The 21,910-nt window shown below is 48.6% G+C and overlaps 1 protein-coding gene across 3 annotated transcripts; it reads left to right on the top strand.

Moving 5' to 3' along the window:
• Window positions 1-1,549: 1,549 nt before the first annotated feature.
• Window positions 1,550-15,471, top strand: LOC307208473 (uncharacterized protein). 3 transcript variants are annotated; one of them, XM_079963075.1, is made up of 2 exons: window positions 1,550-1,655; window positions 10,517-15,471. In XM_079963075.1, exon 2 carries the CDS (start codon window positions 10,569-10,571, stop codon window positions 12,513-12,515), a length of 1,947 nt encoding a protein of 648 aa, XP_079819201.1. In that variant the 5' UTR covers window positions 1,550-1,655; window positions 10,517-10,568; the 3' UTR covers window positions 12,516-15,471. The 3 variants fall into 3 exon arrangements, with proteins under 3 accessions (XP_079819201.1, XP_079819202.1, XP_079819200.1); XM_079963076.1 differs by having other exon boundaries at window positions 1,576-1,655; window positions 10,500-15,471; XM_079963074.1 differs by lacking the exon at window positions 1,550-1,655 and adding an exon at window positions 7,308-7,713 and having other exon boundaries at window positions 8,340-15,471.
• Window positions 15,472-21,910: the final 6,439 nt, after the last annotated feature.

The raw sequence follows: 21,910 nt of genomic DNA on the forward strand, positions 1-21,910 counted from the left end.
TTTTCTCCTCAGGGACGAGCAATCTTGTCCCACACCGGGTGCCATCAATGGGGGGAGTCGGCTCACCCGCCTGCCTGCCTCCGAAGGGTGGCGCTGGGAAGGGGGTGTGACGCTGGCTGCCGGCTGCTGCTGCGTTTTCCTCCTGCTCCTCCTCCCTCTCCCTCAGTCCACCCTTCCTTCCCTTTCTGCGCCCCTTCTCCGTGCCGCTTCCTCACGCGCTTTCTTCGTCACCCCCTCCCTCCTTCATTCCTCCCATGGCGTTCAGGCAGTTTGTTGCAGCAGCCGCAGCTGCTGCTTGCGGGTTGGGAAGCAGCAGCAGTTGGTGAGTAAAAGCTCTGGTAACGCCCTGGTTCCCCTACCGGTTCTCCACCAGGGCTGTGTGGTATAGTGGTTAAGAGCAGTAGTCTCGTAATCTGGGGAACCGGGTTCGCGTCTCCGCTCCTCCACCTGCAGCTGCTGGGTGACCTTGGGCCAGTCACACTTCTCTGAAGTCTCTCAGCCCCACTCACCTCACAGAGTGTTTGTTGTGGGGGAGGAAGGGAAAGGAGAATGTTAGCTGCTTTGAGACTCCTTCGGATTGTGATAAAGTGGGATATCAAATCCAAACTCTTCTGCTGCTACTGCTTCTGTCTTCACCGGCCAACACAGCCTCCAACCTGCCCTGGCACCTGGCTGGAGAAGCCCAACTGGGGCTATTGGGACGACAACTGGGACAGATAAAGCCAAACATCTTCAGGCCTCTTTGTGGAAGAAATCTCATGCGAAGAGTGGCTCTGAATCTGAAAGTCCCAGTCCCAAATCTTAATCCTGCCACCCTAAGATATTATAAGCAAGCCCCACATTCCTCTTTCCACCTGCAATAGGGAGGTTAGAACAACACTTAATACCCTGGAGGGATCATAAGAGCCACAATTGCTTTGCATTCACAAAGGCTATGTGAAATATCACTAGTGAACAGAATAATTTAAACAAGGAAACCAACAACAGTATTAAGAGAGAGAGAAACTGGATTTAAAATGACCCAGCCACAAGATGAAAAGTCTCCCTACTAAATGAGGGAAGGGGGAGGCATGGGGGGGGGGGCTTTTGAAGTCTCCCTGCTGGGGAGGGAATCCCAGAGCAAGGGCGCCTCTGTCTGTCTGGGATCCCTCCCTGCCTCTCAATCCAGTGGGGGGTCTTTTAATGGGGGGGGGGGAGGAGGGGGGCTGGTGTTTGAAGCGGGGCTTGGCTGCTAGGGGGCTGAGCTCAGCAATGCAGCAGCTGCTCTGCATGCAGAAGGACCCCGGCTGAGTGCTTGGCCTGCAGAAGGAGGCCCAGAAGGAGACCCCAGTGAGACTCCCCGTGAGGAGGAGAGGCAGTTGGGGGGAGGGGGCCGGGTCCCCATGGAGCCCCCAGAGCAGGAGGCCAGAGGCAGCGCCGTCCCGTCTCCTTCCCCTCCGGACACAGGGAGGGGCTGCTCTACATTCGTAGCTCTAGGGATGCGCGCGTCTCAAAAGGAGCCGGAAGTGTCGCCGCGAAATGCGCCGGAAGTTCCCAGACCGGAAGAGGAGGAGGGGCGTCAGTGGAGGAAAACCCCCCCGTCGCCGCCGCCCCCCTTTCTATTGCTGACAAGGAAAGCGGACTAATCCGGAGCCAGGGAGGCGGAGGACCAAGAGGTAAAGAGGGAGGGAGAGAAGGGGGGGGGATAGGGGAGGGGGGATAAGGGGGGAGGACGAAGAGACCCCCCCCCAAGGAAAGCGCCCTCCCTGGGGCCCGTCGACAGGGGCCCCGATCCAGGCCCCGACCCAGGGGGGAAGGGGGGAGCCAACACCTGCAGGGATCTACACCTGGCAAGATCTCCTGGGCAGCAGCAGCAGCACCGCCAGACTCCCCTTTCTCTTTCCTGGGGGGCCGAGAGATGCTCAGCTGCCCTGCCCCCCCCCTGAAAGCCTTGGCGGGAAGGGGAAGGAGGACCCCAAGCAGGGCTGGGGGTGGGGCTGAGCCCCCCCATTCTCCCTGGGGTCGTGGGGCGCCTGGCTGGGGAAAGGGAGAGAGGGAGTCCAGGGAAGGGTTAATGGAAGGGGGAGGAGCCTCAACAGAGACGCCTCCCCTTCCAGCACCCCTGACCCCCCTTCTCCCCCCCTTCCCTGATGACACTGGCAGGTTATCTGTATTCACTAGGACTCATCTCCCTACTTTGGATTGTCCTGAATACCACCAATTATCGCCTAGCGCAAACCCAAAAGTCCTGCTAGGATGCATCTTGGCTTCCCTGCTGATGAAACTGAGTGTGTGAGGATTGAGAATATTTTCATTTATCCGTTTCAGACCCCTAAGTAGTAGCAGCTGCCAGGACATTGTCCTGTTCGCCTCTGTATAGTTCCATCCTTATTTCAGACATTGTGATAGATTGCAATCAGGGTGGATTTGATATAAATCAAATTGATTTCAATCACAATTTACGGTAAATCACTAGTCAGTATGATTCTATTTAAATCAAAAATTTCTGATTTGGTTATAATAATAATAATAATAAATTTTATTTATATCCCGCCCTCCCCAGCCGAAGCCAGGCTCAGGGCGGCTAACAACACTAAAACAGTATGACATTATAAAACATTATAAAAATGAATTAAAATCAAAATCGATGGCAACCATAAACTAAAGTTTTGTAAAGATTGCCAGAGGAGGGGGTCAGGCTGCGCCCTGACCAAATGCCAGGTGGAACAGCTCTGTCTTGCAGGCCCTGCGGAAAGATGTCACGTCCTGCAGGGCCCTTGTCTCTTGTGACAGAGCGTTCCACCAGGTTGGAGCCGCAGCCGAAAAAGCTCTGGCTCTAGTTGAGGCCAGCCTAACCTCTCTGAGGCCTGGGACCCTCAAGGTGTTTTTATTTGAAGATCGTAAGTTCCTCTGTGGGGCATACCAGGAGAGGCGATCCCGTAGGTACGAGGGCCCTAGGCCGTATAGGGCTTTGAAGGTTAAAACCAGCACCTTAAACCTGATCCTGTACTCCACCGGGAGCCAGTGCAGCTGATATAGCACCGGATGAATGTGATCTCTAAGCGAAGACCCCGTAAGGAGTGTCGCTGCGGCATTCTGCACCCGCTGGAGTTTCTGGGTCAGTCTCAAGGGCAGCCCCACGTAGAGCGAGTTACAATAATCCAGTCTGGAGGTGACCGTCGCGTGGATCACAGTGGCTAGGTCAGGGCGAGAGAGGTAAGGAGCCAACTGCTTAGCTTGGCGGAGATGAAAAAATGCCGCCTTTGTTATAGCTGCAATCTGCGCCTCCATGGAGAGGGAGGTATCGAAGATTACACCCAAACTCTTAACGGACGGTGCTGGCACTAATTGCACCCCCGCAAGAGATGGGAGTTGCAACCTCAGTCCCATGTCGTCCCGTCCCAGCCAGAGGACCTCTGTCTTCGAAGGATTTAACTTCAACCGGCTCCCACGTAACCATCCAGCCACAGCCTCCAAGCATCTGATCAGTGTGTCTGGGGCCAAGTCCAGGTGGCCGTCCATCAACAAATAGAGTTGGGTGTCATCAGCATACTGATGGCAGCCCAGCCCAAAACTCCGGACAAGCTGGGCGAGGGGGCGCATAAAGATGTTAAAAAGCATCGGGGAGAGTATTGCACCCTGAGGCACACCACACACCAAGGAGTGGCGGGATGACAATTCCCCCCCAAGCGCCACCCTCTGTCCCCGACCAGAGAGAAACGAGCGCAGCCATTGAAGGACTGTGCCCTGGATCCCCACGTCGGCAAGGCGGTGGTCCAGGAGTTCGTGATCGACCATGTCGAAGGCTGCTGACAGGTCTAGAAGAATCAGCAGCCCCGACCCGCCTTGATCCAGCTGCCTGCGGAGATCATCTGTTAGGGCGACCAGAGCCGTCTCGGTCCCATGACCAGCGCGGAAGCCGGACTGGAATGGATCCAGAGCTGATGTTTCATCCAGAAACCTACCAAGCTGTTCAGCAACCGCTCTCTCAATCACCTTACCCAGGAATGGAAGATTCGAAACCGGGCGGTAATTGGATAGATCTAAGGGATCTAATGATGTTTTCTTTAAGAGCGGGCGCACCACTGCCTCCTTCAGTTCCCCTGGGAATGTCCCGGTGCCAAGGGACAGATTGATGATATCCCCCAGGGGGGCCCGCACCTCGTCTGGACACTCTCTAATCAGCCAGGACGGGCACGGGTCGAGAGGACAGGTGGTGGGCTTTCCAGCTCGGAGGAGTCTGTCTACATCAGCTGGGGATATCCAGTCAAAATGGTCCAATACTGAACCCGAGGACAGTCGAGGGGCCTCCAGTTCCTTTATTGTATCCAAATTGGCAGGGAGGTCATGGCGGAGCAACAAGACCTTCTCCGCAAAAAAGCTCGCAAATGCCTCACAGCTGTCTGTCAGATTGTTATTTAAATTTGGCTGTCCTTCGAGGGACGTTAAAGACCAAATTATACTAAATAATTGCGCCGGGCGAGAGCTAGCGGATGCAATGGAGGCCGAGAAGTAGGACTTTTTAGCGGCCTTCACTGCCATCTCATAGGTTTTCATAAAAACCCTATAAGATGTTCTTGAAGCTCCGTCACGGGCACCCCGCCATACTCGCTCTAGCCGTCTGAGGTCCCGCTTCATTTTCCGGAGCTCCTCGGTAAACCAGGGAGCCCGGTTTCTGCGGGGTCGCAGAGGGCGCTTAGGTGCGATCTCATTGATGGCTGCCAGGAGCTGGGTATTCCAGCCCTCAACAAGCTCAGTCAATGAGTCGCCAGGGGGAGAAAGGTCCCGCAAGGCTTGACGGAATCTATCAGGGTCCATCAGCCTCTGCGGGCGAGCCCAAATTGGCTCGCCACCCAAGCAGGGTGGGGGTGGAACGTCAATCCTGGCTTTCAGAGCATAGTGATCAGACCATGGCACCTTCATCGAAGGAAACATGATCACATCTATACCGACGCCAAAGATCAAATCCAGCGTGTGGCCTGCTTGATGTGTGGGGCCCGAAACAAACTGGGAGAGCCCTAGTGTCGCCATGGAAGACACCAGGTCCAGAGCCTGTGAGGAGGGAGTGACATCAGCATGGATGTTGAAGTCCCCCAATACCAATAGGTTAGGGAACTCCAAGGCCCAGCCGGCCACCGCCTCCAGCAGGCCTGACAGGGTGGCTGCTGGTGCGCTAGGTGGCCGGTACACCAGCCAGACAGCCAAGCTCACCTCGGAGCCCCACACTAGGCCAACACATTCAATGCCGGGGATCGATGGCGATGGTAGAGCCCTGAAAGAACAATCTTCCCGGATTAATAACGCCACCCCTCCCCCCCGGCCCACAGTCCGCGACTGGTGAAGGACGGAGAAACCCGGGGGCGCCATCTCTCGTAAGGTAACAGTATCCCCTTCGCGCACCCAGGTCTCAGTCACACATGCCAGGTCAACCCCCTGCGAGGTGAAGAAATCTCGCAGGGTGGCGGTTTTGTTGCCTATAGACCTGGCATTGCACAACACCAGTGACGGAGGTGAGTAATCCTTGCTCACCCTACCCCCGTCTCTCGGGATGGGGCGCAGATTGGAAGGGGTACGAGCATATCCGTATCTCGATCCCCTTCGCCTATGACATCTGCCCCCACCGCCATACCTCCCTCGCCCCTCCACAGTAGGAATCCCAAGCCTCATGCTCGCCTCCGTTTACAGAATATAAAAGCAAACAAACAAAAACAATTACACGAAAACAAAACCAATCCCCACCCCACTCCCCAACCACCCCACCCCAACCCAAAATAAATCAAAACAAAATAAAAGTACATGGATAAAAACCACCGCTTATGGTGGTACAACAAAGCAAAAAATAAAAACAGTTTAAAACATATAAGAACACTTCAAACAACCGCTGCAGCAGCACCAGTGTCCCCGAGGCTGCGTCGGTGGTGAGCGTGGGCCCCGCCCCCTGGCCTGGTGGAGAGTGGGCCTGCAGGGGGAAGAGCCCTCCCCACAAATGCACGGCAGAGTGGCAGCAGCAATGTTCCGAGGCCTCCGTGGAGCCTTATATGCTGAGGTGGAGTCTGGGGCCCGCCCCCAGGCCCAAGGTGGAGAATGGGCTTGCAGGGGGAGCGGTCCTCCCCAAGACTCACCGGCAAAGCGGCAGCAGCAGTGTCCCGGGCCTCCTTGGAGTCCTTCACGCTGAGGTGGAGTATGGGCCCGTCCCCAAGCCCAAGATGGAGAATGGGCTAGCAGGGGGAAGAGCCCTCCCCACAAACACACTGTTAGAAATACATAGACAGATAATTATGAAATCATTCTGAGGTTTAATAAGTTAATTGTCTATATTTGGACAACAGTTCTGCTGTAATTTACTGGAAGGAGAAAAATAATCATTGCCTTAGTAACAACTTAAACAATTTATTTAACTAAAACAATAATATTATAGCATGTTGGTAAACATTTTTTTAAATAAAAAACAACCAAGCAGGCTGAGTTTTAGCGCACATGAAAAACTCAGAACTTAAGCATTTCACCACCTCCACTACCAGCCACCCCTTTGGATTGGCTTCTGCATTCAGGTGCCTATTCTGTACAGTTAAGTGTTAGTGCGGTTGTTGGAACCCAGTGGGATTGGGAAGAAGTTGCCAGCCCTGAAGAGCCTTCAGCACTTGCCTCAAGTCTGACTTGCACAATTATTACACAAAGACCCCAAGATGTGTGGAGTATTCTGCTCACAAGGTTGCACTTTCATTTTTACTGCTTCACACTTAGCTACTTGTGCAGATCTCTTCCACTGCAAACCATCTATTCATTGAACCTCTTAGAACTTCAAATTTAAGGGGTTAATTCTGTGTATATAAATCTGCAAAGGAACAATGGGATTAAGGTTTCCCCTCAACTCTGTATGTTTACTTTATAACATTTTTCCTGTGAAGAAAAGGCATGTTATCTCTGCAGACACAAATTCACACTTTTGAGAATGGCAAAAACAAGCATCTGTGACAATATCTTCTCATTAGAAAAACTTCCCCAAATGATGTTACAGAATTCCCCCACCTCCCGCAGAAGCTGCACACCCTTTGAAGAGCATGCTGCTCTTGGGGGCTTTTCCCTGAGGAGGGAGAAGGGACTGACTGGCTGCGTCTCCCACCTCGTAAAAAAAGCTCGCAGGAGCTTAAAGCTCGCAGGCTCCTTAAAGGGTGTGCAGCTCCTGTGGGCTTTTGTGGGAGGTGGGGAATACTCCCAGAGTTTGTCAGGGCTGGCGGGGGAAGCCCGGGATGAAGGCTCGATGCTGCCCTGTGGAGCCTTCGCGGGCTACCCCAGAAGCCAGAACAGCGAGAGAGAGCGCTGCACAGCTTCTGCCTTTTAGCTTTTAGCTTCTGCCTTACTGGCGCAAAGCCTCCGCAGGGCACCAGGGAGCTCTGCTCAGCGCTCCCTTTAAATAATATTTTTTTCTTGAATTCCTCCTCTAGAAACTAGGTGCCCCTTATGATCAGGTGCGCCTTATGGAGCGAAAAATACGGTAGGTAGGAGAAAATAACAGAGGCCAACCAGAGTATATGGCGAAGCAAAGCGGCTAGTAGCCTGATCTTTATTGCAACAGTGTCCCCCCCCCCCTCACCACAACCAGGAGGGAGGTGTGCAAGGCCTTATATAGTCTTTTGAAATTGCCCACCCAAGACCACCCCCCCAAATATCATACAGAAGGAGACTGTCTACAGCAGGAATACATCACAGGAGGCGGTCTACAGCAGAAAACCTGTCCCCAAGGATACCTGTTATGTGAGGAGAATCAGAACTTACAGGGTTAAACAGTTCTGAGTGATGTCTCACATTCTGAGGCGTGGTTATGTTCACATACGGGAATTTTTCCTTTGTGTGAGTTCTCTTTGGTTTTGACTGAAGAGGCGAAAGGGATGCCTGCTCTTTCGCCGGGCTAATTTACGATGTTTTTCTACGCAATAAAAGACTGTTGGAGATAAGCGAGAAGCTTGCAGTCTGATTTATTATCCACACACGGCAATAGTTTCTCCCGCTGCCTAAACTCTGCTGGGACTATGCTAAGAGAGCTAATGAGTTTTTCTATTGGCACAGAAGCACAGTGGCGCAGAGAAACGTGCCAGACGCCATCTTAACTCCACATGTTAATGGTCACTAACTGCATTACCTGGGCAGCCTGGCCATTCTTTTGTGATGGTAAATACTTTAGTTCCTGAATCCAGGTCACAGGCCCACCCTGTTCATCCCTCCTTAAGACAGTATTCGTAAGCACAAAGACAATGGGAAGGCTTCCATTTGCCTCCCTTACTGCAGAGGAAAATTTTAGTACATTTCTGAGCATAATTCAAAGTGTTGGTGCTGACCTTTTAAACCCTAAATGGCCTCAGTCCTGTATACCTGAAGGAGCGTCTCCACCTCCATCGTTCAACTTGGACACTGAAATCCAGCGCCGAGGGCCTTCTGGCGGTTCCCTCATTGCAAAAAGTGAGGTTACAGGGAACCAGACAGAGGGCCTTCTGGGTAGTGGCGCTTGCCCTGTGGAATGCCCTCCCATCAGATGTCAAGGAAATAAGCAGCTATCTTATTTTTAAAGGCATCTAAAGGCAGCCCTGTTTAGGGAAGTTGTTAATATTTAATGCTGTATTGTTTTTAACACTTGATTCCCCAGAGTGGCTGGGGAAACTCAGCCAGATAGGCAGGGATAAATAATAAATTATTATTATTATGGCATTGGGAGAGTTGGTCCTCCTGTAATTTTTCAGACATGTGGTTTGTATACTTACTGTGAGGAATGTGTGTGGTTGCTCACGAAGTAAACAGCCAGGACTCCGTCCTGCCTTTTACAGCTTTTATTGAGTGGAAAACTATGTACAGTGCAGAAGTCCAAAATCTATATCTGCCTCAATCACTAGTAGATTCCGGGAGTGGTTTCTTCTGGTTTGCTCTCCAGCACAAAAGCCCGGGAAACCTCCCTCTCCTCCTTTCTTCCTTATGTTTATTTCCCTGGCGAAAACTATGCGACAGAAGCAGCACGTCACTCTCCCTTTCTGTTTCCCTGGGAGCGGTGTCGTGGCTCACCTCAGCCTGAGTGAGCCTTTGCTTAATAATAATAATAATAATAATAATAATTTGTTTGTACCCCACCATCTGGCTGGGTTTCCCCAGCAACTCTGGGCAGCTTCCACAAAGACCAAAAATACACTAAGATGTCACACATTAAAAACTTCCCTGAATAGGGCTGCCTTAAGATATCTTCTGAATGTCAGGTAGTTGTTTATCTCTTTGACATCTGGTGGGAGGGCGTTCCACAGGGCGGGCGCCACCACCGAGAAGGCCCTCTGCCTGGTTCCCTGTAGCTTTGCTTCTTGCAGGGAGGGAACTGCCAGAAGGCCCTCAGCGCTGGACCTCAGCGTCTGGGCAGAACAATGGGGGTGGAGACGCTCCTTCAGGTATACTGGGCCGAGGCCGTTTAGCTCACCTCTACCTGCAATAAACTCATGAGCTTGTGCCAAAAATGCAAGGTGAACTGCCTCCCCGGTCAGAAATTACCCTTGAAGGAACCCCATGCAGTCAAAAAATGTGCTCCTCGAACAACTTGCTGGTCTCCTCCGCTGTCACTGCATGGGAACATGCCACTAGTGCCCCTTCACAAGTCCATTTGTCATCTGGGAACATGAGCCTGGCCACGGGAGGTCCCTCTTCCTCCCAGTTCTCGGGCTTGCGAGATAGTGCATCTGCCCTCACGTTCTGCTCTCCCGGAACGTACTGCATCCTAAAGTTAAAGCTGCCAAAAAACTCGGCCCAGCATATTTGTCTTTGGCAAAGCACACGCACGGTCCACCACTACTCCAGGTTCTTGTGATCTGTGCACAGCTGTATCTGCTGCTTCGCCCCAATCAGGAAGTGCCTCCACTGCTTAAAGGCTGCAAAAATAGCCAGCAATTCTTTGTCATAGATGCTTTAGTTTTGCTCCGATTTGTTGTTTCCTGGAGAAAAAGATGCACGGCCTCCAATCTCCCCCAGCATCTTGCTGCAGCAGGACCGCTCCGATCGCCCGATCAGAGGCGTCAGTTTCCCTTCCAACGGCTTGTCTGGGTTCATGTGCAATAGCTGCCCCTCCAATGCAAAAACCTTCTTTAGTTTATCCAGTCCCCTCTGTGCCTCCTCAGTTCACATAAATTTCTTCCCACTGAGGCAATCAGTTATGGGCGCTGTCAAGTGGGCAAAGTTCTTGATAAACCTTCTGTAGAAGTTGCTGAAGCCCAGGTATCGCTGGACATCCTTCTTTGTCTTGGGGCTTTGGGTGTGGTGGATTAGTATACAGAGGATGAAATATATCATTAGAAACTGAACAACACAAGTAGAAGGCATGTTCATGGACATTTCTTTATTGCAGGGGGTTGGACTAAATGGCGCCCGGGGTCCCTTCCAACTCTCCAGTTCTATTATTCTATGACACGGGGAGGACATGGGAGAATGAATGAGATGTTTAAAAAGGAGAATATGCTAATTGAACTTTTTGTCTTTCATATTCCTTTGTTCTCTAGCTTGAAACCCGAACAAGACTTTATTTTCCACGCGCTCCAAAGCAAGCAGTGCAGAAGACTTTTCAGGGTATGGAGTCTGTAACAAACTTCACTGGCAGCAGAACACTTAGAAACCATCAACGGACTCACACAGGAGAGAAACCATTTACATGTGTGGAGTGTGGAAAGAGCTTCAGTAAGAGTACAAACCTTTGTTCACATGAACGAACTCACACAGGGGAGAAACCATTTAAATGTATGGAGTGTGGAAAGTGCTTCAGTCTGAATTCAAACCTTAAGAAACATCAACGGATTCACACAGGAGAGAAACCATTTGAATGCATGGAGTGTGGAAAGAGCTTCACTTGTAGCGGAACACTTAGAAGACATCAAAGAAATCACACAGGAGAGAAACCATTTGAATGTATGGAGTGTGGAAAGAGCTTTATTGACAGTGGAAAACTTAGAATACATCAACGGATTCACACAGGGGAGAAACCATATAAATGTATGGAGTGTGGAAAGTGCTTCCGTCAGAGTGGAGGCCTTAGAGTTCATCAACAGATTCACACTGGGAAGAAACCATTTAAATGTATAGAGTGTGGAGCGAGCTTCACTGACAATTCAAAACTTAAAATTCATCAACGGATTCATACAGGAGAGAAACCATTCCAATGCATGGAGTGTGGGAAGAGCTTCAGTGCAGGAGGAACACTTAGAATTCATCAACGGATTCATACAGGGGAGAAACCATTTAAATGTATGGAGTGTGGAAAGAGCTTCAGGAACAGTGGAAAACTTAAAATACATCAACGGATTCACACTGGGGAGAAACCATATAAATGTATGGAGTGTGGAAAGTGTTTCACTGACAGTGAAACACTTAGAATTCATAAATGGACTCACACTGGGGAGAACCCATTTAAATGTATAGAGTGTGGAAAGTGCTTCAGTGCAAGTGGAAACCTTAAAATTCATCAGGTGATTCACACTGGGGAGAAACCATTTAAATGTATAGAGTGTGGAAAGTGCTTCAGTGCAAGTGGAACACTTAAAAAACATCAGCGGATTCACACTGGGGAGAAACCATTTAAATGTATAGAGTGTGGAAAGAGCTTCCATAAGAGTGAAACACTTAGAATTCATCAACGGACTCACACAGGGGAGAAACCATTTAATTGCAGGGTGTGCAGTAAGAGCTTTACAGATCGTGGATCGCTTAGAGCCCATCATCGAATTCACACAGGAGAGAAACCATATAAATGTATAGACTGTGGAAAGAGCTTCAGTGCAAGTGGAACACTTAAAAAACATCAACGGATTCACACTGGGGAGAAGCCATTTAAATGTATAGAGTGTGGAAAGAGCTTCATTGACCATGGAACACTTAGAATTCACCAGCGGATTCACACTGGGGAAAAACCATTTAAATGTGTAGAGTGTGGAAACAGCTTCACTGAGAGTCGAACACTTAGAATTCATCAGCTGATTCACACAGGGGAGAACCCATTCAAATGTATAGACTGTGGAAAGAGCTTCACTGCAAGTAGAACACTTAAACAGCATCAACGGATTCACACTGGGGAGAAACCATTCAAATGTATAGAGTGTGGAAAGAGCTTCAGTGCAAGTGGAACACTTAAAAAACATCAACGGATTCACACTGGGGAGAAACTATTTAAATGTATAGAGTGTGGAAAGAGCTTCAGCGCAAGTGGAACGCTTAGAATTCATCAACGGATTCACACTGGGGAGAAACCATTTAAATGTATGGAGTGTGGAAAGAGCTTTAGTATGAATAGCAACCTTAAAAAACATCAACGAATTCACACCGGGGAGAAACCATTTAGATGCATGGAGTGTGGAAAAAACTTCACTGACAGTTCAAGACTTAAAATTCATCAACGGATTCACACAGGGGAGAAATTTAAATGCTTGGAGTGTGGAAAGAGCTTCAGTACAAGTCGAACACTTAGAATTCATCAACGGATTCACATGGAGAGTGAAAAGAATTTTCGTCCAAGTGAAACACTTTGAAAATCTCAGTAGACTCTCGAAGGGCAGAGACCATTTCAATGTATGCCGTGTGCAAAGAGGTTCACTGATAGTGTAAAACTTAGAAGACATCAATCAGCTCAGAGAAGAGAGAAATCATGTAAATGTCAGCAATATAGAAAGAATTTCCGTCAGTTTAAGTCTTTCATGTATTGAGATGAAGGTAGCATCTCCCAATAGTAAGCATAATGTAAGACTTAATGCAGGTGTCCCCACCCTCGGCCCTCCAGCTGTTTTGCGAGTACAGCTGCCATCATCCCTGACCACTGGATCTGTTAGCCAGGGATGATGGGAGTTGCAGTCCCAAAACAGCTGGAGGGCTGAGTTTGAGGATGTCTGACTTAATGTAATGTTACAAAGAGAGGGGGAGAGTGTTGCTTTGGAAGCAGGGCTGGTAATAGTAGTAGTAGCAGCAGCAGCAGTAGCAGTAGTAATAGTATATATAACCTGCCCATCTGGCTGGGTTTCCCAATGCCCTCACTGTAGGCAGCTTATAAACATGGGGGAAAACATCAAGCATAAAAAACCTCCTGATACAGGGCTACCTTCCGATGTCTTGTAAAAGTTGTGTAATTCTTTATCTCCTTGACGTTGGGCACTACTGCCAAGAAGGTCATCTGCCTGGTTCCCTGTAACTTTGCTTATCTGTGTGTGTGTGTGTGTGTGTGTGTGTGTGTGTGTGTGTGTATATATATATATATATATATTCTCCCACCCCCAGAGGCTGGGTCCATCTCTGCTTCACAGATGATCTTGTAGTACACACTTGGGCGGTGACGAGGGCCTGCTCGTCATCAGAAATAATCAGTCTCACGCCAGGATGGATTGAAAGAGCCTAACCAGCTTAAAAGCTGCTGCAGCCGAGCATTTCTTATTTGAACAGTAAAAAACTTACAACATTGTATCAACCCGGCAGATAAAGACAATACCATACATGGAAGTCACCCCATCACCAGGCTATGCTATGTGGACCAATCACCAGCCTAGCATGAGGTGTTCACGCGCTGATCATGCCCAGCACAGCCTGCCCTGCCAAAAGGTCAGGCTGCAGTAAATTTCCACCCATGCGCCCATTTTTCCACATAGGCACAACCAACCATTTTCCTACAGAGCGGGGGTGGGACATCCCACTTTGCAGCTGGCTTGCCTGGATCAGCCCCTCCCCCCACTCTACTAATCCCCAAAATGAAGGGGCAGGGGCGAGCCCTTCTCTATGCTTCTGATCTCCAAGGCCTGCTGTGGGTCATGTGTGATGCCCCAAACCATTATCCCACACAACCCGTGAATCCCCACTCTGTGGGAACAGAGGAGAGAGACTGAACAGGCCACCTGCCTCTCCTAAAATGTCTCACCAGAGCAAAGCACCTGGTCTTCCTGAGACTGGAGTGAGTGATGGGGGGAAGAGGAAGGAAATGTGCAGAGACCGCTCCAAATCCAGTGTGCATGACTGCATATCTTCTGCCAGCGGGGAGCAACCTGCAGGGAAGGGGTGTGTTTCAGGACATGCAAGGTCAGCGTGCAACCCAGTCATGAGTTGGCTGTGTTATCTGGATCATGCCTTAACATCCTCAAGGAAGGATTCATTCTTTTCTGGTGTCTTGATCTGGTGTTTTCCCTCTTCTCCCTATCTTGCCCTTATTTTTGTGCCTCATTAAAATAAACTAATGTGAGTTGAAGGAGTTGTTCAGCTATTTTTCTCCCCCTTGCAAGTGTCTCCAGAAGGTGAATGACACCACCGAGTGGGGTTTGGGAGAGGCGTCCTTCCTGGTGCCAAGCCGTGAAGAGGAACATCGCAGAGGTCAACAGACAAGCCCCAGCCTGCTGTGCAATCTTATATCTTCCGGCTGCCGAGATCTCTTTGGATCTGCTGGTCGCCCAGTGGAAGACAAGTGGGATCCTTTTTGCAGATCATCTTTCCCCAGAGGACATCCTGCTGGCGTGAGGCACTCGGGGCTCGTCCACACTTGGCTCCCCCACTTCTCCCCTCTTTACAGCTGAATCGGAGCCAACAGCAGTCAGGTTCTCCGCACATTGCCCTTTGTTGCTATTCAGCAGGGAAGGAGTTTTGCCAGGGGAACCGGAGCTGCTGTGGCCTTTGCCTCCTGGGCGGGGGGCATGCGGCAGCGTGGAGAGGATGCGCAGCCACAACAGCTGTGTCCTACCCTGTGGCCCTATAAGAACTTCACGTTCCTATGGCCCACCTTGTTCACCCTCCAGTTCTCTCCCTGGCTGGCCAGGTGCCCCCAGAAAGAAGCCGGAAAGCAGGATCCGAGCTCAAGAGCAAGGGGCTATGTGACTAGGCCAGGAGATTATGGGAGACCTAGTCAGCCAAACATGAGCACCAGAACCCTCTCCTCTCCCTGGGTTTCCAGCAACTGATATTCAGACGCTTTGCCACCTCCAACTGGCTATTAGCCATCAATGCAGTCTCCTCCAGGAATTAGAACTCTTGTATTTTAACATCTCATACGTTCTCCCATGTCCTCTCTCTGTCATAGAATCATAGACCTGGAGAGTTGGGGGGCACCAGGGCAGTGGTGTACTAAGGCCAGGTGGCACTCAGTGCAATTTATTTTTTTTGGTCAACCCCCCCCCCCTTGAAATTATTAAAAGAAGGAAAAATAAAATACAGTTGCAAGCCTGTATTTCTGGTTTATTATTTACTTAGCATTTTGAGTGTAAGCACTTAAAACCTTTCCCCCCTAACTTTGTTCTCTGCAAATTTTGAAATCAAATCATCAAAACCAATTCCTTTCACTTTCGTCTGAACGAAAAAAACCCTCCCCCTTCCTTATCCATCTTCTTTCCACTGCACAGCATCAAGTTAAGATGCTTTTTGTTGCGTTTGTTGACTGAACAAAAACGTTTCAATACGTATTATGTTGACTTGCTGAGGTTAATCAGTGGTCAGGCAAAGTTATTAATCTCATTTAAAAAAAAAATTCACAAAATATTGTGGGCCCAAATTTATTTTATTTTATACATGCATATTTTTGCCATTTTGTCGCGCACACACACCCTGTGATGACACCTGGGGAAGCCCACACACCCCTTCCTATGCCACTGGAGAGAGTATCACTTCATTACCTAAAAAGGTCATTTTTCTAGGTGCTATTGGAAGAAACTGATTTTCTGGATCCATTTCAATTGGGGTTTAGGGCCCGTTTTGGCACAGTGCTGGACCTCAGTGTCCGGGCAGAACAATGGGGGTGGAGATGCTCCTTCAGGTATACAGGACTGAGGCCGTTTAGGGCTTTAAAGGTCAACACCAACACTTTGAATTGTGCTCGGAAATGTACTGGGAGCCAGTGTAGGTCTTTCAAGACCAGTGTTATGTGGTCTTCGTGGCCACTCCCAGTCCCCAGTCTAGCTGCCGCATTCTGGATTAGTTGTAATTTCCGCGTCACCTTCAGAGGTAGCCCCACATAGAGCGCATGGCAGTAGTCCAAGCAGGAGATAACCAGAGTATGCACCACTCTGGCGAGGCAGTCTGCAGGCAGGTAGGGTCTCATCCTGCGTACCAGGTGGAGCTGGCAGACAGCTGCCCTGGACACAGAACTGACCTGCACCTCCATGGAAAGCTGTGAGTCCAAAATGGCTCCCAGGCTGCGCACCTAGTCCTTCAGAGGCACAGTTATCCCATTCAGGATCAGGGAATCCCCCACACCCGCCCGCCTCCTGTCCCCCAAAAACAGTACTTCTGTCTTGTCAGGATTCAGCCTCAATCCATTAGCCACCATCCATTCTCCAACCGCCTCCATTGTGGTGGTTTCCTCATTTCAAATAAGTGAGGTTCATAGACTACCTGCAATGAAGGAATTTTTTTGACAAGGTGGGGCTGAACCCACAACCCTGAGAGTCTCATGCTCTGCCAACTGAGCTATCCCAGGACTCAAATCAAATTCAGCTCGTAGGATTGCAAATGAAGAATGGGGAGAATAATAATAATAATTCCACAGCCACTTTGGGCGGCTTCCAGCAAAATATAAAAACATAATAAGACATCAAACATTAAAAACTTCCTGATCCTGATCTTTGAGGGAAGCTGACAAATTTAGGATAGATTCTCTATCAACTCAATGACAGGGAACCAGGCAGAGGGCCTTCTCGGTAGTGGCGCCCGCCCTGTGGAACGCCCTCCTGTCAAATGACAAGGAAATAAACATCTATCTGACTTTTAGAAGACATATTAAGGCAGCCCAGTATGGAGAAGCTTTTAATGTTTGATGTTTCATTGGTTTTTAAAGAAATATTCTGTTGTGAGCCGCCCAAATGGCTGGGAAAACCCAGCCAGATGGGCGGGGTATAAATGTTGCTGTTACGCTCAATTGAATAGCACAGTGATTGTGAACCTTTATAACCGAGTGCCCAAACTGCAACCCAAAACCCACTTATTTATTTATGGCAATTTAACCTGTATAGCTCTTTTTTTTCTGTGTGTTTCACGGTTCTTTATGACTGCCATTGCAATAAATAATCCTTCATAAAAGTTATCGGATTACATTCTTCATTAAATTATCTTTCCATTGATATACAATTTTATGGTATAACTGAGTGCTTCTTTTTTCCTTTCTAAAAAAATGGTTAGGGGTACTCTCATTTTGACTCAAGAAAATCACCACGGGGGGGGGGGGATGAATACAGTTCAAATTGGGGAAAATAAAGACAGTGGTACCTCAGTTTTCGAACAGCTTAGTTCTCAAACTAACTCATGATGCACAGAGCTTATTTGAAGCCACAAAGACCATCTATGGGCCAATAAATCATGGCATATGCCCCCTACGCCCAGCAGACAGTACCACACTTCTAAAAGATAAGGAAGCTATTGCACTGCACTGGAAAGAACTCCCCCATAGCTGCTGAGGTCCTTTCACAAATTCATAGAATCATAGAATCATAGAATCATAGAGTTGGAAGAGACCACATGGGCCATTGAGTCCAACCCCCTGCCAAGCAGGAAACACCATCAGAGCACTCCTGACATATGGTTGTCAAGCCTCTGCTTAAAGACCTCCAAAGAAGGAGACTCCACCACACTCCTTGGCAGCAAATTCCACTGTCGAACAGCTCTTACTGTCAGGAAGTTCTTCCTAATGTTTAGGTGGAATCTTTTTTCTTGTAGTTTGGAACTATTGCTCCGTGTCCGCTTCTCTGGAGCAGCAGAAAACAACCTTTCTCCCTCCTCTATGTGACATCCTTTTATATATTTGAACATGGCTATCATATCACCCCTTAACCTCCTCTTCTCCAGACTAAACATGCCCAGCTCCCTTAGCCGTTCCTCATAAGGCATCGTTTCCAGGCCTTTGACCATTTTGGTTGCCCTCCTCTGGACACGTTCCAGTTTGTCAGTGTCCTTCTTGAACTGTGGTGCCCAGAACTGGACACAGTACTCCAGGTGAGGTCTGACCAGAGCAGAATACAGTGGCACTATTACTTCCCTTGATCTAGATGCTATACTCCTATTGATGCAGCCCAGAATTGCATTGGCTTTTTTAGCTGCCGCGTCACACTGTTGGCTCATATCAGGTTTGTGGTTAACCAAGACTCCTAGATCCTTTTCACATGTACTGCTCTCAAGCCAGGTGTCACCCATCTTGTATTTGTGCCTCTCATTTTTTTTGCCCAAGTGCAATACTTTACATTTCTCCCTGTTAAAATTCATCTTGTTTGTTTTGGCCCAGTTCCCTAATCTGTCAAGGTCGTTTTGAAATGTGATCCTGTCCTCTGGGGTGTTAGCCACCCCTCCCAGTTTGGTGTCATCTGCAAATTTGATCAGGATGCCCTTGAGTCCATCATCCAAGTCGTTGATAAAGATGTTGAATAAGACCGGGCCCAAGAGAGAACCCTGTGGCACCCCACTAGTCACTCTTCTCCAGGATGAAGAGGAACCATTGATGAGCACCCTTTGGGTTCGGTCAGACAGCCAGTTACAAATCCACTGAGTGGTAGCATAGTCAAGTCCGCATTTTGCCAGCTTCTTTACAAGAATATCATGGGGCACCTTGTCAAATGCCTTGCTGAAATCAAGGTAGGCTACATCCACTGCGTTCCCTTCATCTACCAGGCTTGTAATTCTGTCAAAAAATGAGATCAGGTTAGTCTGACATGACTTATTTTTCAGAAATCCATGCTGACTATTGGTGATCACAGTATTCCTTTCTAGGTGCTCACAGACTGTTTGCTTAATGATCTGCTCCAGAATCTTCCCTGGTATTGATGTCAGACTGACTGGGCGGTAATTATTTGGGTCCTCTCTTTTTCCCTTTTTGAAAATAGGGACAACATTTGCCCTCCTCCAGTCTGCCGGGACTTCGCCTGTTCTCCAGGAATTCTCAAAGATGACTGCCAGTGGTTCTGAGATCACATCTGCCAGTTCTTTTAATACTCTTGGATGTAGTTCATCTGGCCCTGGAGACTTGAATACATCTAAACTAGCCAAGTATTCTTGTACTATCTCCTTAGTTATTCTGGGCTGTGTTTCCTCTGCTGAATCATTTGCTCCAAATTCTTCAGGTCGTGCATTGTTTTCTTTCTCGGAGAAGACTGAGGCAAAGAAGGCATTGAGGAGTTCAGCCCTTTCTGTGTCCCCTGTTTGCATTTCACCATCTTCTCCTCTGAGTGACCCCACTGTTTCTTTGTTCTTCCTTTTGCTATGACCATACCGATAAAAGCCTTTTTTGTTGCTTTTAACCTCTCTAGCAAGCCTGAGTTCATTCTGTGCTTTAGCTTTTCTGACTTTGTGTCTACACGTGCTGGCTATTTGTTTGAATTCCTCTTTGGTGGTTTCCCCCCTTTTCCATTTTTTGTACACATCCTTTTTTAATCTTAACTCAGTTAAAAGTTCTTTAGATAGCCACCCTGGCTTCTTTAGGCACCTTCCATGTTTCCGTCTCATTGGTATTGCCTGAAGTTGTGCTTTTACTATCTCCCTCTTAACAAACTCCCAGCCATCATGAACTCCCTTTCCTTTTAGTATTACTGTCCATGGGATCTCACCCAGCACTTCTCTAAGTTTTATAAAGTCGGCTTTCTTAAAGTCAAGAAATTGAGTCCTAGTATGCTTGGCTGCTCCTTTCCGCTGTATAGTAAACTTCAGAAGAGCATGATCATTCGCGCCTAATGATCCTTCCACTTCTACCCCACTAACCAGGTCATCAACATTGGTTAGGACCAGATCTAAAATGGCTATTCCTCTTGTTGCTTCTCCCACTTTCTGGACAACGAAGTTGTCTGCAAGACCAGTGAGGAATCTGTTTGACCTTATGCTCTTGGCTGAGTTTGACATCCAGCAAATATCCGGGTAATTGAAGTCCCCCATTACTACTATCTCCCTTCCTTTTGCATGCTTGGCCATCTGTTCCAGGAAGGCATCATCTATGTCCTCCGTTTGGCTTGGGGATCTATAGTAAACTCCCACAATGAGGTCTCTGTTATTCTTCTCTCCCTTAATTTTGACCCAAATGCTCTCACTTTGGCTTTGAGGTTCTAAATCTTGGCTCTCTTCACAGGTATACACATCCCTGACATATAACGCCACTCCTCCTTTCTTGTCTGGTCTGTTTCTCTGAAATAGATTGTATCCCTCCATTATTACATTCCAGTCATGGGACTTATCCCACCAGGTTTCAGTGATGCCTATTATGTCATATTTAGTTTGCTGTACCAAGAGCTCAAGCTCATCTTGTTTATTTCCCATGCTTTGCGCATTAGTGTACAGACATTGAAGTCCATTAATCATTTCCCCGTGTCTCTTATTTAAGGATTTTTTCCTCCCACCACTAGGTCTGCGTGCTGTTTGCTCCATTTGGTCTATGACATTTGGATGATCATCTTCATCAATTGATAGACTCCTACCTTCAGGAGCACTGTCTCCCTCCCCCACGTTAGTCAGTTTAAAGCCCTCCTGATGAGGTTTCTGAGATTTTTGGCAAAAACATTCCTCCCAACCATTGTGAGGTGCAGCCCATCGCTTGCCAGAAGTCCATCTTCAAGAAACTGCAGTCCGTGATCTAAAAATCCAAACCGTTCCTGTTTACACCATTTGCGAAGCCAGCTGTTCACTTCCACTATTTTCCCCTCTCTCCCTGGGCCACGTCGTTCAACTGGGAGGACAGATGAGATGACAATTTGTGCATTTAATTGCTTCAATTTCCTGCCCAGAGCCTCATAGTCTCTTTTGATCTTCTGGAGGCTATTGCTTGCAGTGTCATTGGTTCCCACATGAACCAAGAGGAAGGGGTATTTGTCAGTGGGTTTTATGATTCCTTGCAGTCGTTCAGTTACATCTTGGATCTTAGCCCTGGGGAGACAGCACACTTCCCGAGACATCTTGTCAGGCCCACAGATCACTGCTTCTGTTCCCCTCAGTAGGGAATCCCCTATCACCACTACACGCCTCCTCTTAGGTTTGGTCGGGGTTCTTCCGCGAGCTGTCCGTTCCAAGGTCACCTGCACATTCCCTGAGGACTGACTTTGCTGCTCGTCTTCATATACCTGATCGACTGTAACGAGGGAGAGATCCTCAAATGGAGTCTGCTCTTTGTCTTCCATGCTAGGGGAGAGGACCTCAAAGCGATTCTGTATTTCTAAACAATCAGAGTGAACCCTGGGCTTCCTACTTCTTTGCGTCACGTTTCTCCATATATCTGGCTCCTGTGTTGGTGAACTAGCCTCCTTCTCAGGGGAGTCTCCTGTCTCCTCCTTGGTGGAGACGGTGTGCTCTGTTGCTTCCAAGAAGAGCTCCAGCTCTCTAATTCTTTGGAGCGTAGCTACACATTCCTCCAGTTGCTGGACTTTGTCTTTTAAGAGGGCAATCAACATGCAATTGCTGCAGGTAAAGCTGCCTGCAACCTTTGGCAAGATGGCAAACATTGCGCAGGAACCGCAGGCAACTGCAGCTGTTCCCTCACTCTCCATCTTGAGAACGTGTCGTTGGGGGTGACTACAGCGGTCCTCCATCATAAGAAGCGTGCAGACAGGACAAATAACTCCCCCCAAAAAACCCTAGGTCTCCCCCAACAAACGTTTGAGACTAGCTCCCCTAAATCTAAAGATGGATCAAACTGCGCGCGCCCTGCAAGCACACACAAGAAACACCTTTTTCCTCCTTCTTCAGCTGCTGCCCTGCAAGCTCTGATAAGCTCCTCCCACAGTTAATCACCTGCCTCAACAGAAACCCTGCCCCCTCTGACCTTTGCACTGGGAGAGCAACTAATCAGCCACAAGAAACACACACACAAGAAACACCTTTTTCCTCCTTCTTCAGCTGCTGCCCTGCAAGCTCTGAAACAATTTAGAGATGAGCTTGCAGTGCAGTGGTACCTTGGTTTACAGCCATAATCTGTTCCAGAGGTCTGTTTGTAAACCAAAACAGG

Source organism: Podarcis cretensis (genome assembly GCF_951804945.1).
Source record: "Podarcis cretensis genome assembly, chromosome: 2".
In the NCBI taxonomy this organism is placed as follows: domain Eukaryota; kingdom Metazoa; phylum Chordata; class Lepidosauria; order Squamata; family Lacertidae; genus Podarcis; species Podarcis cretensis.